This window comes from Taurulus bubalis (assembly GCF_910589615.1).
Source record: "Taurulus bubalis genome assembly, chromosome: 4".
In the NCBI taxonomy this organism is placed as follows: domain Eukaryota; kingdom Metazoa; phylum Chordata; class Actinopteri; order Perciformes; family Cottidae; genus Taurulus; species Taurulus bubalis.
The window spans coordinates 14,665,524-14,680,827 of record NC_136592.1 but is presented as its reverse complement, the minus strand read 5'-3'; the positions used below and the strand labels follow the sequence as shown (position 1 = coordinate 14,680,827).

Here is a 15,304-nt window from a genome sequence, read left to right as displayed (position 1 = left end):
AGAAGCAACAGCCATCAGGCCAGGGTTACCAAGGCAGAACAGGAAAAGCCATTAACTGCCAATCACTGCATCGATCGACAAGCCAGTCCACCACTACCACCCCCACCCAACCCTGCCCACAGACACACACATACAGTTCATTGGCTTTTACTGTACAGTGCACACAAATGCACAAATGCATACACGTGCACATAGCCTTGCCTTTACCACTTTCTCTTTGTGCACCCGCACAACGTGATGTCTAACATTTGGTCGGGTTTGTCTCTTTCCCGCTTGAACCGTGTTATCTTTTAAATTATCTTGAGTCTAGATTGCAGGATCAACATTCTGTTCGGTTTAGATAAAGGTTGTCTGACTTTTCTTTATTGGCTCAGTAAACCCAATGAGTTACTTGAAGGACAGTCAAGATGCCGTTAAAAAGATATTTCCTTCTGAGCATAGGTTTGTAATTTCCTCATTACCGAAATGCATCTCAGTAAAGTCCATTGCCCTGTCAAAATGAGAGTAGACACTCCATTCTGCTCGGTCTCCCTCCACATTTTTGGAGTCAACCCTCAGATAAAAAGGGAACTAATAGAGTCAGTGAAGGGCAAAAAGGAAAAAAACAAGATTGATTTTTGCTTCTACATTTTCAATGGTGTCGCTAGAACTGAGGGTCATTAGAAGAATATTTACCTACTTCCCAATCTAATAGAGATGTTGTATATCAGAGTGATCTGGATCAGAGGTCAGGGCAGGGGGAGCAATTAAAGCTTATGGATCTAGAAGCTCTGGGTCTGTCACATTGTGTGTGTGTCTTAAGCAGAAACAGATCAACTAGAAGGGAGTCAGAGCCCATCTTTTTTAACATGGCTGTAATAGTTAATAGAGCATTGTAGCTGATGAACTAGTGATGCGTTAGTAAGAGACACTAATGGATATGTGTGTTTATGCACTCCACACACAAGCACATGCTTGGCTATGCTGTTACTCGCTTTGGTTGAATCGGCCTTCTCTAAGGCCACACAATAGCCAGAGACCGAACAGATATGATGGATGTGGCCTGGGGCCTATGCGCTCGCTCTGCATCTGCGGTGGCCTCATCCACACATCAGCCACCGAGAGAGGGAGGGAACACAGTAGGGAGGGAGGGATGGAGGGCAGAGATACAAACCAGACCAGCCATTTTCCTCGTTCCGCTCATAAATATTTGTGTGGCTGATTTATAAACAGTAGAGCAAGAGAACAGATCAAAGTGAACTGTAACGCTTATATAAAACTGGGGCCTTTTCACGACACTGCCCTACACACCATGCCCGTGCCTATTAAAGACAAAGCTATATATCATGAGGCATATTGGCAAGAGCACTGAATGGCCACTCACTTTAGAGCTCGGTCTTCCCCCAGTTGTGACTCTAGTTCGTATAGCCAATCATTTCAAGTCTCTCAAACACTAGTTAAAGGCCATCAATGTGTGATATAGCTAAAACTCAACCTTCTCTTAGCCTGTGTAAACTCCCTCGAGGTCAGTGGCTACTTAGGTGGATTTTAAATGGTTGTATTAATGCAAGGCAGCCATATTAAAACATAGCCATGCCGTGAAGAGTCACCGTGTCCTGGTGGTGGTAGAGTAGTGTTCGTCACACTAGACAGCTGCACATGCTGATTCAGGCAACACAAAGGCCAAGCCTCCTGTACGGCAGAGAGGAGGGATTAGGGTGAAACAGTCTGTGTACATACTTACGTGTGTGTGTGTGTGTGTGTGTGTGTGTGTGTGTGTGTGTGTGTGTGTGTGTGTGTGTGTGTGTGTTGGAGTACAGTACTGGCCTCATGTGTCCAAGCACTGGCAGACACGGACATCAACGACCATAGCAATTCAGGCCTGTTAGAAGCAGAGCAGACATTCCACACCTACGAGCAGTGTTTACCTTCTGCCCCTCCACACTCACACACATACACATATATCTCCCATCCTAACCCAGCCCCCAGCCCGACAATTCATTTCCCGGTCTGGGTGCAAATGTGAGGGAGCAAGATGTGCTCTCCTCAGCTTCTCTGATTAAGAACAGTTATAGCTGGCAGATGCAGAAGAGCGCCATGAAGATGGCTGTTCGCTAACCTCTGTGGCAGAGAGAATAGCATGGGTACCGGTAGAGAAAAGACGGCCCATTTCAATGGAGATCCCCCCCTTTGTCCACCATCAGGACAGGGTGTGCTCAGTGTGGTGAGGCCTGGAAGAGTTGCTGCTAAAAAGCCTGTCTCTCTGTCTGTATGTCTGTCTGCCTGCCTGTCTGTGTGAGCGCCTGGAGACATCTGGTTCTCTAGCTGTGGGAACACGGTGGCATTAGTTTTTTCAGGCGTGTCACCTAGTGCTTACATAACACATGGGTTCGGTTTTTGCTCAAGGGCATGGTGAATTGTTATAATTGGCCTCTGTGTTATACAGAAAGGATTTGAGACTATTTGATTTATAGCCTATTGGTATAGTCAAAGAGAATCCAGATTTGTTTCTCTAACCTCCCGCAGTAGTATGAGGGTGTGCTGCTATCTTGAACGGCAATTCGAATAATAATACCCCTTGTCTTATATTTTGCTTTCCACCCTACATTCTATTCTATATATTGTATATGGCGTGCGAGTTTCATTAGGTAGGCAGGCATTGTAGAAGGGTTTGAGAGAGACAGAAGACTGCAGATTGTTTTACTCCTGGTGAGTCTGAGTTTCTGTGCGGGGAGTTCAAAGTCCTGCTGAACATCAGAGGGCTGATGCTGAGTGAGGCTGACTAGCTGCAGCCTGTGGTCTGGGAAGGGTTACTGAATTATTACTGATGGTTTCAGGGGTAACTGTCCGACCACAGGACTGGGGAATATTAATCATTTATTTGATTGTCCGCATGTGCTGATTAATCAATTTGAGTAGGATCTGCAGGATTAACTACCCTATTATTCCCCTGTAAGAACAGATAAGGGATAAGACTTTAAAATATCATATTCCATTCATCATTTATTTTTAGGTCCCTGCTGATGAGGGTGAAATAAAAACTGAGGTGATATTATGCAGAACAGCAACATGGGGAAAGCGTTGAGGGAGAAGGATAAAGGAAGAAGGGATGAGGAGAGAAAAAAATCTCCTAACTGCAGATTTTACTACTTCAGAAGATGGGGGGAAAGATACAGCTTTGTATTTCTTCAGACATGGCACAGAAACCAAGTTGTGCAGCTGGGAGCGAGACAGCAGAGAGAAAAGGGGGGAGGAGAGACATGAGGAACAGGAAGTTGATGGGAAAGTGATAGCTGTCTCCACCTGGAGTATAGCCTGAGCTGTGTGCTAGGAGGGAAGGCAAAGCAAGGGAGAGGAGTGAGCTGCTGCATTTGATTCCTATTCTGTACCCTGGTTTTGGTAAGTTTAGCTCTCATACCAAGTATAGCTAGATAACTGATCCAACAATGTCACAATTCTTGTTTACCCCACTCACTATCTATTCAGTCTATAAATTCTCAATCTGCCAGCTGTTTAATGTGTTATGTCATGTGGTAATGCCTTTGATTCCAACATGCCTCCGTTTGTAAATACAAGAGGCACTCAAAAGGCTGTGGTTTCTTTACAAGCATGGCGCCCCCGGCGCTTTGGTTGGGAATGCATTGAGAGGAAGAAGGATTGAAAGAGTAAGGGAGGGAGTGAGAGGTGGTTAGAAACTGTATACACTTCCCGTTGCTCCTCTGCCAACCCTTCTCCCCTCTGCCTCTGGTTGCGCAGGCAGGCAGTGAGTGAGAAATGTGAGAGGGAGGAGTATATCCTCTCTCCTGGCGGAACACAGCACCGTAATTATGCACTTTTCAGCAGGTTTTACCTTTAACACTTTCCTCCCGGGTTTGAGATTAGTGCTCACCATGCTTGATTTACTGCACAATTACTGAACAAGAGCTCTATTTAATCAATAAACAGGAAGGGGAAAAGTGGTAGGCTTTGAAGTATAGTTTGAGATTTTTTGCACGATTGAGCAGTGTATATGGTGCAGCCAGGAAGGGCAGCGTGGCTGCGATGCCAGTCTGTAAAATATCTATTATATCAGGAACGCCTCTTTGCTTTACCAGCTCTCTTAGCCTCTTTACTGTGCTGAACTACTGAAGTGGAAAATGACATTTTTTTCTTTATGACTACTGTTTAGCACAGAGGTCAGCAACACATTATCTAATAAGGCCATCCTCCCAAAATATTAGATTATAATCACAAATTGTGCAATAAAAGTGTGACTGAATGTGATCTTATAACTTGTGTGCAAAAGTTATGTTCGAAGGGATATAAAGCACTCTTGGGTGGTAGCTTGTTATGCCCTGTATTAAATGTCCCCAAATGGGCAGCCAGCACAATGACCTCCATGGTGACACTTGCTACTGGCAAGAGCAGTTATTTTAGGAAGCTCCAATGGTCGACCATCACAAGTCTTTCTGGGGCTTTGTATAGCTTTTTGCCAGTGTGAGCTAAGCAGTAGGCTTCTTCCAATTAGTCTGGTCTGTGTTTGATTTTTAGTGTTGACAACCATATCTCAGCTGCAATTATGCTGCACTGGGAATGATGAGGGTTTAGGTTATTGATCCTCAATTGATTACCCTGATCAATGAGCACTTTTGTTTCTTTTTTCATGGAAAGTGGAGTTATGTATTTTTCTTTGGCTAATGAGCAGGCCCAGCAGAATGACCCTGTAAAGATAGCTGTGTTAGCGAGTCACATGTGTATTAGTGATAGAGTTGGCTGTGCTCATGGGAAAGAGGCGGGGTACTGCACAGAGCAACATTCATCAAAAGTGAACTACCTCCTTGTCATAGGCTACGATGGGTTTCATGAAGAAAAAAAGAGGTCCCTGTGAGGGGGGGTTGGTGGAGCAACAGCTGTGTCTTTCTGAATTGTAATGATAGGGTTCTAATTCATCATGGTAATAACCTAAAGACTATTAGGGATATATGATTTTGATCCAAGTTATGGAAGCAATAGAATTTTTCACTACACTTAGATGTTTAGCTTTTTATCTCTTTTTATATATAGTTTAAAACACCCAACGTTTAATGTCAGGGTTTCAGTCATTAAAGTTACAGCTTTTAGTTGCAAGAGATGACAGGTGAATCGGGTGGGTGTTTGGTGCATGAATTGCTTGAAGAACCCTCAACAGCAGTTTCCCTCAAACAAGGTACTTCATGTTCTATGCAAATAAGCCCACATATAGACCCACTCTGTATATTCACCTCCACTCAACCCCACTCATTAATTTTCATTTTAAGAAGAGGACCTCTCAAAAGCCATGATGCCCCTTTTGTCGGTGCAGTGCTTCTTAAAGAGATAGCATTGTAAGACTGGGTTAAATATTGACACAGGCTGAGCACATCATCACTGTTCTTAATTAGTGTGTGTCTCTAGAAAGCTTGTGCGAGGGCAGTGCATGAACAACTAACATTTCCCCTTATGAAATCTCAAACACCCTCTCACCAAAACACATTTCTATGAATTTTACATAAAAAGGATACAGGATAGTCAGAAAGCATACAGTGTTACAGTAGCCAGAAGCAACAACCAATTATGTGGTAATGAAATATTTACACTACCAAACTGAGTATGCCAGGGGTGAAAGCTAGATAATACAAGCCTGAGGAGACTGTATTCTGTGTCTCCTCTCTGCCGTTACGTCAGCGAAAACGTGGAACAGGAGATCAGCTAATGACAATAGGCTTAGAAGCTAGAGCGTGGGCAGACCTGCAGTTCAGTAAGTATAGCTTTTGGTCACCCCCACTGCAGTGGGCGCATTTACGGGATTTTTTTGGGATCACAGTACCCCACAAGGTGAGATGGGGACACACCATCTTGACATTGACTCTCTAGAAGGCCTCGTCAGACAAGTTTTTTTGATGGAGTCCTTTTGACTTCTGATGGCTACTCCCTCACAATAATATGCCGATGAATCTGCATTCACGGCAGAGTGTGATGTTTGTTCTTGAAGACTAATTGTGTTTGGGTAATGTTCCTGCTCTGAATTTAATTCTCACTGACTGCATTAATCATTACAAGTGGTGTTTGCCTGTATCTTAATCCAACTCCCTCCTATCCCCGACTCACTGTCTCCCTCACTCTTATAGGGATCTTTCCCCTCCGCCCTCGCCAAACTCTTTTTCATCCTTTGCCTCCATCTACCAAGATTGTTGCTGCCCACATTAGTGGCCATTCTGTCATTGTCAGCCCTGCAAGTGACAAAGGAGAGTCAGTGAGGTGTTGGAGACTCTTGCCGGCTGTGTGGGCGCAGGGCTGCCTCTGCCTTTAGCCCACTAACGCATCAGAGACCTACAGTACCGCCCAGTCCAGATCTATGTAGTCTGTCCGTTGTTCTTAGTATGCATACAAGTGCTTCCATTAGCAGCCCAATATAGCTCTGTTCAAAACAACCTGTTCATACATTTCTGAGATTTCCTCTAAATCACATGGAAGTCAAAGATGATTCTGTTTGATTGATAACTTGTCAGGTATTCCTGTGATTTGCATTGCAAACAACAACCCCTCATAGGGAGCATCTGAAAAAGCTGCATACTTAAACACAGGATCCACAGTGCAACAGGAGTATATGTTTTCTGAGTCTTATATGAAAATGTCATTGTAGCCTTGAGATATTGCTGTTTTGTATTTGTTTTTTGACAGCACGATCACAGTTAAGACATGTTCTTTTCCTCCCTAATGTCATGAGTTATTATTGTGATAAGTGTCAGTTAGACACTGATGCATTGAGCTGTTATTCAAACTCAAAACCTGAAACGTTCAGCCTGCTGTGTGCCTCCTGTTGTGCTCAAATGAAAATGAAAAAAAAAAATCTTCCCCAGCCCTGTATAAGTAATTATTGTCACCGCTGTCCAAAATGGAGGGGTTGTGATGTTGACTCAGTGCTCTGGGTAATGGAGAGAAGGGCCAGGGCAGGTCCTGATATGCCCCAATCTGCTTCCAGATGGTATCTTGCCACGGCACATGTCATCAAGTATCTGTAACAGTTGTTTGGGTACCCCCATGGCTCCACCCTGCTTTCGCCTCCTGCAGGCAGACTCATTGTACTGCAATTCTGGTAAGCTCCTCCCAGCATGGCTTTCATAAAAGCACCAGGAGGTTAAGCTGTTAATTAGCTACTGAAAGAGGAGGCCAACAGCTTGCTGTTAATTTGCTTTACTCTTTTTTTCTTATTTGGATATCGACATCATTTCCTGCCTATCATCACTGTGTGTCACAAAAGCAGGACCGAGCTCATTAAGAAGGGAGGAAATGTGTTTATCTGGCTACGATGAGAAGTGCACATTATGTATGTATAGCCATGCTTATCCAAATGTTCTTAATGAGAGAGACCCTGGACGCCAGTGTTGGGCTCCTGTGGGCATAGGCCCAGGCTCGTTATCACCACACAGGGCATTGATCTCTCTACCGCCCGCTTGCTTATCCTCCTCCTCTTTCCCTTTCAAAGACAGTGACTCGCACATGAATTATGTGGGCACATCGATCAGCTGATTGAGAACTATTGTTTAGAGCCCCGGGTCATTATTGAAAGAGGGATTACCCAACTCTTGTTTTGTGCGTGCGCATGGGAGAGTGTATTACTCAGCTCCTTGTCACTGCACATACTCCCCTTAGCTCACCGTCGTTTGCAAGGGCTCCACGAATGTGCACACACTTATACACGCACTGAACACATACAGCAGCCTACACAATCAACATGGCCCAAATGACTGCCTGCATTGATTGCCTTCCCTCTGCAATTATGTTCCCATTGTTTACTTTCTAGCATCTTACTCATTCAAACGGAATTCAATAATTATTGCTTTATTTAATGTTAAAGTAAGTAAGAGTGGTGGGTGTGGAGTACCAGTAGCTACATTGTGTGTAAGTGTCTCCACGACCCCTCCCCGGCTACTTTGTTTCATAGGCCTATGTTAAGTCATCCTCTCCAAGGACACCTACAGCGATCCGTCTTTTACCTCGCTGCCCTCCCTTCCGACACAGAGGTCCGTTTTGTTTCTCTATTCCCTCCCAGAGACAAATATGTAGCCTGTTTTTATTCACCGGTAGTGATGGAGCAAGGCAGTAGAGAAAGCAACGTAGCACATTACGGGGTATGAGACAGAGGGACAGGAAGCAGTGGAGGGGTGGCGGGGATTAGGAAGAGTAAAGGAGAAGAAAGGACCAGGGTGGGGATGAGGTTCAGGAAGCAGTAGGAAGGCAGTTTGAGCCAGGAATACACGGTCCCCTTAATCCACAACCTAAATTGTAGGCATGTTGCAGTTTGCAGTGGCTAATTCAATGCAGCCACCGCACTTGGCACCCAGTGGGGCCGGTGGTTGTGCTGCCGGTAGACAGGGAAACACAAGCCAAGCTGTGAGCACTCACTGACTCCAGTCACTCAGCTTCGCTTTCTTAAATAACCTGTTGACTTTCCAGGGGAATCCCAGAGTTCAGATTTATGAGAAACAAACCTCTGCACGTGTACAAAAGCACTGCTGCTGGGAAGACAGAGGTTATTAAATTAAAATAGTTTCATTGTCTAGACCCCAACCCCAAACTTAATCCTCATCATTCAAACATAATCCTGATTTATAACCTTCATAATTGGGCAGTTACTTTTCATATGTTCTCTTTTGGATACAATAGGATAGTAAGAAATATATACATGTAATCTAGGTACATGCATATGGACACAGTTGTCAGACAGTGATTAAGCCATACAAGGGTGTTTCCTCTCCCTTTGGTCACAGTGTGTTTTTCAACCGAACAGGCACATTACATTGTTTCCTTTCAGAGTGAAATAGGGTTACCTCACTGGTTATGATTGCTCCCATGACATCACTATGTTTGAATAACAAAGGTGCTGCTTGACTTATTCGAACACATTTCAAGCCAAAGACTAGTTTGTACATTCTCTTCCCAAGGGAAAACTCCTACCTCTGTGATTTTAGAGGATACAATTGTATCATTCAAATAAGGAGACAGGTCTGCATTAATCCAATGAATTGCATGGCGTCAGGTGTAAATTGCAATTTTCTAAACCACATAAGCTTCCGACGGCACACACACATAGACACGCTCAGACACCAGCTTCTTGTGCTGAGAATAGGGATGGAGGGACAGTTACAAAGCAATATCCAGGCAGATACTCACAGGCTCCCTCACAGAGGGAATTTGGCAGCGCTCTTAGAATTGATAGCTATTTAGCTCACAGATAGTCATCTGTTTTAATGCATTAATTTTGTATTAACAGCACTGCCAAATTTAATGGTGGAAATTAGGGAAGGATCGTAATGGTATGTGGCTTTGTGTGTGAGCGACTGTATGTGCATGTTTGTGTGTGTGTACATTTCTGATGTCCTCGTTGTCTATATTGTTGTACGTGTCTGCTGCGTGTACATGCTGTATTATACTGCTCCATTGGGAGCCATTCTTTGGAATTACTGGCTCTCTGTCTCCCTTCCACCCTTCCAGTAATACCCACCTCTATCTTGTGTTAGTTGGACTCTCTCAGCGACCACACTGTTTTGTGTTAAAGGTGCACTTTTACTTTGCATTTAAGTGCATGAAAATGCAGATGTATGCAGTGCCCTGGGTGGGTGGTGAAACTGATACAGGCGTGTATTGCCCACTCAGAGGGCAAGGTGCACTGGAGAGTTGTGTGAGAGAGGATGGGGTGGTGCCCACACCGCCCCTGTCCCTCTCTACCTGAAAAAGCACAGAGCACTGCTTCAGCCTCCACAGTAAGAGATAAGGTGCTCCATGGAAGAGAGAGGCTTGAAAAACTATGATTGCATTTTTAAACTATGAAAATCATCACAGTGTAAAACAAAGCTTAAAACTGGGCCTTTCAGCAGAAAAACACTGATTAGAGGTGACCTCTCATGTTAAATATAATTAAGAAAATATATAACTAACAAATGCAGTATAATTTAGGGTTATTCAACTAGCCACAGTTTTTACTAGTCGCGGACTAGTAGCGGACTGCATCTTTCCTTTAAAACACTGCATTAGATCTAAAATATGTATGTGTACCTCCAATCAATGTGTCTTTGTGATCTGGTCTATCAGACCACACATACATTCAAATGCATGTCTCTCCCATGCCCAATTGCTTTTGAGTACTGAATCTCCTATATGACTGCTGTAAATTCCCAGACAGTGCAGTGGTATTGAATTCATGCCACTGACCCCGCCAGCTTCCCCCCCTTATGCTCCACAGCTCCCCTCCTGTTGGGGCCTCGATAGGGCGCTTAGAAACCCCAGAGCCGGCCGACCAACTCCTCCCAGCTCAACATGACTTTTTCATTAAGCCGCCAAATTCCTGCACTCCAGTTGGAGGTGATTTATCAACTAGGGGCTTCATTGCAGGTTCATAGAAAACAGACATAGGCCCTGTCTCATGCATTATTATGTTTCACATTCAATGTGCATGTGTGGGTGTGTGAGGGCGAGCGTACTGTGTCCATACTGTGTTTGGGCTCTTAGCTATCATCCTATGGATAATTCCTACAGAATCCAGTGACAATCTATGTTAGATGTAGTTAGTGCGTGTGGCGATCAGAGGGGTTTTGCACTCATGGGCTAAGCTATGCTGTTCTCCCAGGCCCTATGGTATATGTTTGCCTCAGTCCTCTCTGGAATACTGAATGAGCAGGGGCCACCTCACTGATCACTCATTGGTTTGATCTCTTACCTCGTTCACTAACTCTAAAATGTCCCAGACTTTGTTGGGTCGTAGCTAGTGCAGAGATAGTGAATGTGGTGGTTTACAGGTGTAGCCATTTGACATTGAAGACAGAGCTACAAGCACTGGGGCAGGCACATTTTAGCTCTGTTGAGGCCATCTTCCTGGCCAGTCAGGTTTATAGTGAGTTATGGTCGATTCAGGGGCAGGCGGTCTCAGGTTCACTCCTATATAAACCCTGTGCTTTTTATGGGAAACTATAAAACTCTCAGGATTTTACCTCCTGGGACTATCTTTGAAGTTTTGGTCAGGTGCTGTCATTTTTTTAAACTTGCCTTCCTTTTTTTGCAGCCTTGAGTCATTTACTACAAGAACTCTGTTTTTTTAATTCAAGACATCTGCTCTGAGTAAAAGCAGTTTGCATGATGGATTTGGTGTTATCTATAACTGAATCTGTCTCTCAGGTTTCTCTACCTTTGTTCTGATGCAATATTTGTGCTTAGAGGAAAAGGAGGAGAAGGAGGAGGGCTCCCACAATATCCTGCAACACCTATTCATGACATCATGGATGGCTTAAAACGAGGCGAGAAAGGAGAGCACACAGAGACACAGAGCCTCTTACAATCACCTAATAACTCTATTACACCGAGCTGTGGGGCTCACAAAAAGGAAAGAGAAAAAAAAATTCTCATTCCTTTTCCTGGAAGCGGTGTCTTAATGCACATTTTAGGTGTAGAAGTGAGAAATATGAAACCAAAGAGAATGAAACACAATAGCTCAGAAAACCCCATAGCAGTATTCCAATATTGCCAGAAAATTAAACATTAGGAGAAAGGGACAAGAGCATTTTAGGGAAGCATAATATTGTTATGACTTTTTTTTCCACTAGCCTGTCAACACCTGATTTAGATGTAATGCGGTTAAATGTCTAATGTTCCCAATGCTTTTACATTTTCCAGCCTGCCAAACATGAGAGCATAGTTCAGTTTCTTTTTGATGAAGGGTTCAGTTTTCTGAACTTTTATCAAAGTGTAAGCCTGATGTGTAATGAACGCAGCGAGGTTTGTTCTCTTTAAATACAGAATTGATAATACGACCTGATTGACTTTAATCACAAGCTTTCAGCACCGTTAATGACTTCAGTAATTATCTTCTTCTTACGACGTGTTTCGTTTACATGCATATATTCAATCCAAAATTGTCGGACATACATAACATTTAAATATACACTAGATTATTTTGTTCTCTTGGCATGCCTCACAGGAGACATGGGCGCCAAGGAGATATGAGGGAAAAGAGGAAAACCTTTGGTGATTGGCATTGATCGCAGCCGCAGAAATCCACAGCGAAACAGCGAGGGTTTGAGATTAGAAGCAGCACATGACAGGCATGACACAAGTGGCCATACCGAGTCTGGGGCTTTCATTGTAAACATGCAGAAACAATCAGTGTGATGCTTTAGAATAGTGGTCAATAACTCTGATGCTCACACCAGGCCCAGCCATATTGTGTTGGCCTTGCATCATTGATTGAGCCATGCAGAAGGTAATTAGATTGGAGCGCTGTGGTGTGACAAGAGGTTGTGGTGGTATGGTGTCACTATGGGGCGTTAGGCATGTTGTGACACAGCGGAGGATGGGCTGAAAGCTGGACTCGGCCTGCTGTTGAGTCTTGGAGGAAGTGCTGGGGTTGACAGGTCAATACTATTGCTGATTTCCCATCCTCTGAAGGTTGTCCTCCTGTTGTGGAATGTCCCAGTTCCTCTCAGAGTGTACTAAATCCCCCTCCTGCCTCACCACCGGCTCACTTTGCCTCCGTTTCTCTGTAAGAGAGCAAGGATTTAACTCGCCGTGATCAATATTTAGTATTCCATGCGTGAAACAAGCAGATGTTTGGAGTTTCCTTTTCAGAGACGGGAGGCTTCTGTTGAGTGAAGGGGATCAATGCTCCCTTCCGTCTGCGAGGCTGTAGACCCACGGCTTCTGAAGGGTGGCTGATGTGATTCCTGCCTGTGCTCGTGCCCCGGAGATTTGCGTGCGTCCTAGGCCTCTCCTGTCCTGTTAGCCCACTGATACAGACACTCACGCAGACAAAGTGCGCAGTCCAAACAGTTGTCCTGAAGTGGAAGAGGTCTGGATGTTAAACAACAGGGCTGTGATTGGGAATTGATTTGTTCATTTGCCAACTGTTTGAGTGAAAGTGAGTCGGTGGTGCCTAGCCAGCTATCTGCCATCTACAATAACCTCTTTCTCTCTTTCCCGCTCTCTCTTTCTCCATGTTCATTTCTCTCTCTTCTTGTCTCTTCCTCTCGCTCTCGCTCTCTCTTCATTCCCTCCCACAGCACCTGCAGCAGCACGAACATGCGGTGGAGGGTGATGCCTGCTACTACCATTGTGTGCTGTGTAACTACTCGACCAAGGCCAAGCTCAACCTGATCCAGCATGTGCGCTCCATGAAGCACCAGCGCAGCGAGAGCCTCAGGAAGCTTCAGCGTTTGCAGAAGGGCCTGCCGGAGGAGGACGAGGACCTCAACTCCATCTTCACCATTCGCAAATGCTCTTCTTCAGATACAGGTCAGAAACTGCCCCTGTGGGCCTTTTTTGTTCGGATCTCTTCATGTGTCTGCCTTTGTTTTACTCTCTTGATCTCTCTGCGTTTGCTGGTGTCTCTTGTACACATAAACACTCATCCATCGCTCCGCTGAGACACTTTATATGTCTGAGTTATCAAAATGTGTGTTCACAATTTCTTACTCTCTTCATTTTACATTTACCTCCCCATAGATGTATGTATATATTACTATTGTTAGATCAGAATAATAGCATGACACACCACTAAGTATAACTTGTTCACACTGTCAGAGACAACATTCCTGGGAGTTATGTCCCTCAATCTCATTCCAATAACTTTATTTTTCTAGTGTATTTTTGATATTGATACAATTTTAGGTCAATCTCATTGACATAAAATAGTTCTGCCTTCAGCAGCAAAAGCTGAACCCTGTTAATTGGAGCTGTCCTTTTCAGCCATCAAAGACATATTGAGACAGAGCATTAAGGCCAGAGAAGGAGGAGCCGAACAACAGCAGCAGCAGCTGCAACAACAACAGGAACACAGCTACAACAACAGTAGCATGACTGAAACAAAGTGCCTGCTCATTTATTATGGACTGATTAGGAAGAGTGAGCTGGGGTCAATTAACACTCTTTCTTTGCAGAGATTTGGTTTTCCAATCGCTTAAACTCCTTTGCCCTGACAAAGGGGCCCTATTGTGTGTCCCTCCAAGAGGGAACCAATACTTCCCTCGCACACATGCTCGCTGTCTATGTTATGCAGGGGGGGGGGGGGGGGGGGAAGGCCAGCCTGTGAAGATGCTTTGTTCCAAGAAGGCAGGGATAATGAAGCCAGCGGCCGGGAAATTGCGCAAAAGGCAGTCACAGATCTGAAGCAAATCATTAGAGAACATATTTAGCCGAGCAATTAGAGACAATTAAGCTTTCTGCTCGCTGCACTCAAAATATGTTAATGACTACAGTACAGTGGACAGGCGAACATGCAAAGGCAGGAGGAAGGGCCAGTTAGGTTAAAAGGGTTGGGGGTTGGGAATTTACTATTTTTGTGTTTAGAGTTGTTGTTCTTTGTCAAAAAAGATTTTTCTTTTTCTTTTTTTTTGCAGATGTTAGTAGGTTTATCAATCCTTTTTTCTCTCTTAACCTTTGATTTGCTAGATGCCCATGTTTGTGCCAGGTTGAGGGATCCACGCTTTAGGTTAGGTAATGGGCCCCTGTAGTGGGGCTGTGTGTGGGTTGTATCATTACACACACATAGACAGCAGTTACTCCCCTGCAGAGCATCATCAAATTACAATAAACCCTCACTTACTTGAGCAGACCACTAGTATTCAACTAAATGTAAAAGGAGCCTTCATTCTGCTCTTTTACAACAAGCTGCAGACAGATAAACATAAACACAAGATCAGTGATTATGATCCATTATTATTTAGATCTAAGACATGGTTTACAATCCAGCACTACTTCCATGTGTTTCTTGAGATGATACAAATTTAAATTAAGTGTGCAAAAAAGAAAAAGCATTTTGATCAAATTACCACAATAGTCATCATACCTCTTTGTCTGTAATCATTTACTCTAAAATAGCTGACCTCTCACTTCTATTACCATCTCACACCCCAGATTCCTTGTTCCAACAGCATCAGCTGCGCCGGCCCACCTCCCAGTCCCACCCCTTCACTAGAAATGAACCATTTCCTCCCAGTGTAATATTTAATTTCCTATTTGCTAGCTCTTCTGTGGCACAGGGCCCTTTTTTGTGGTTGACGCATACTTGCTAAAGTGGTGGAACATTTTCTGGCTTGTTAAAACAAAGTTGCCCCTGGATTTCTGGGTCACCTAGGTCCTAGACAGTAATTCCCTCGCATGCTGCTGTTCTGTGATCCTGCAAGTGGTCTCTGCTGGTATAAGGTGCTGCGCTTGTAGCCTGCCTGGGATCCTTTCGAAACATATGAAGCCTTCTTTTTCCCCAACAGTCAACTGATACCTTTCTATGACAGCTATGGAATTAAAATTGGCGAGCTCATGCAATATCTGATGTGTTTTACAC

At 44.2% G+C, this 15,304-nt stretch overlaps 1 protein-coding gene across 1 annotated transcript in view; it reads left to right on the top strand.

The window, feature by feature from the left end:
- The window catches only part of zfhx3b (zinc finger homeobox 3b), a gene marked incomplete at its 5' end in the record, with an annotated part of 84,986 nt that overhangs the window by 16,236 nt on the left and 53,446 nt on the right, over positions 1–15,304 (top strand). Inside the window, one exon of the mRNA XM_079216990.1 lies at positions 13,026–13,257. Coding sequence (XP_079073116.1) covers positions 13,026–13,257 — 232 coding nt within the window. The remainder of the gene's footprint in view (positions 1–13,025; positions 13,258–15,304) is intronic.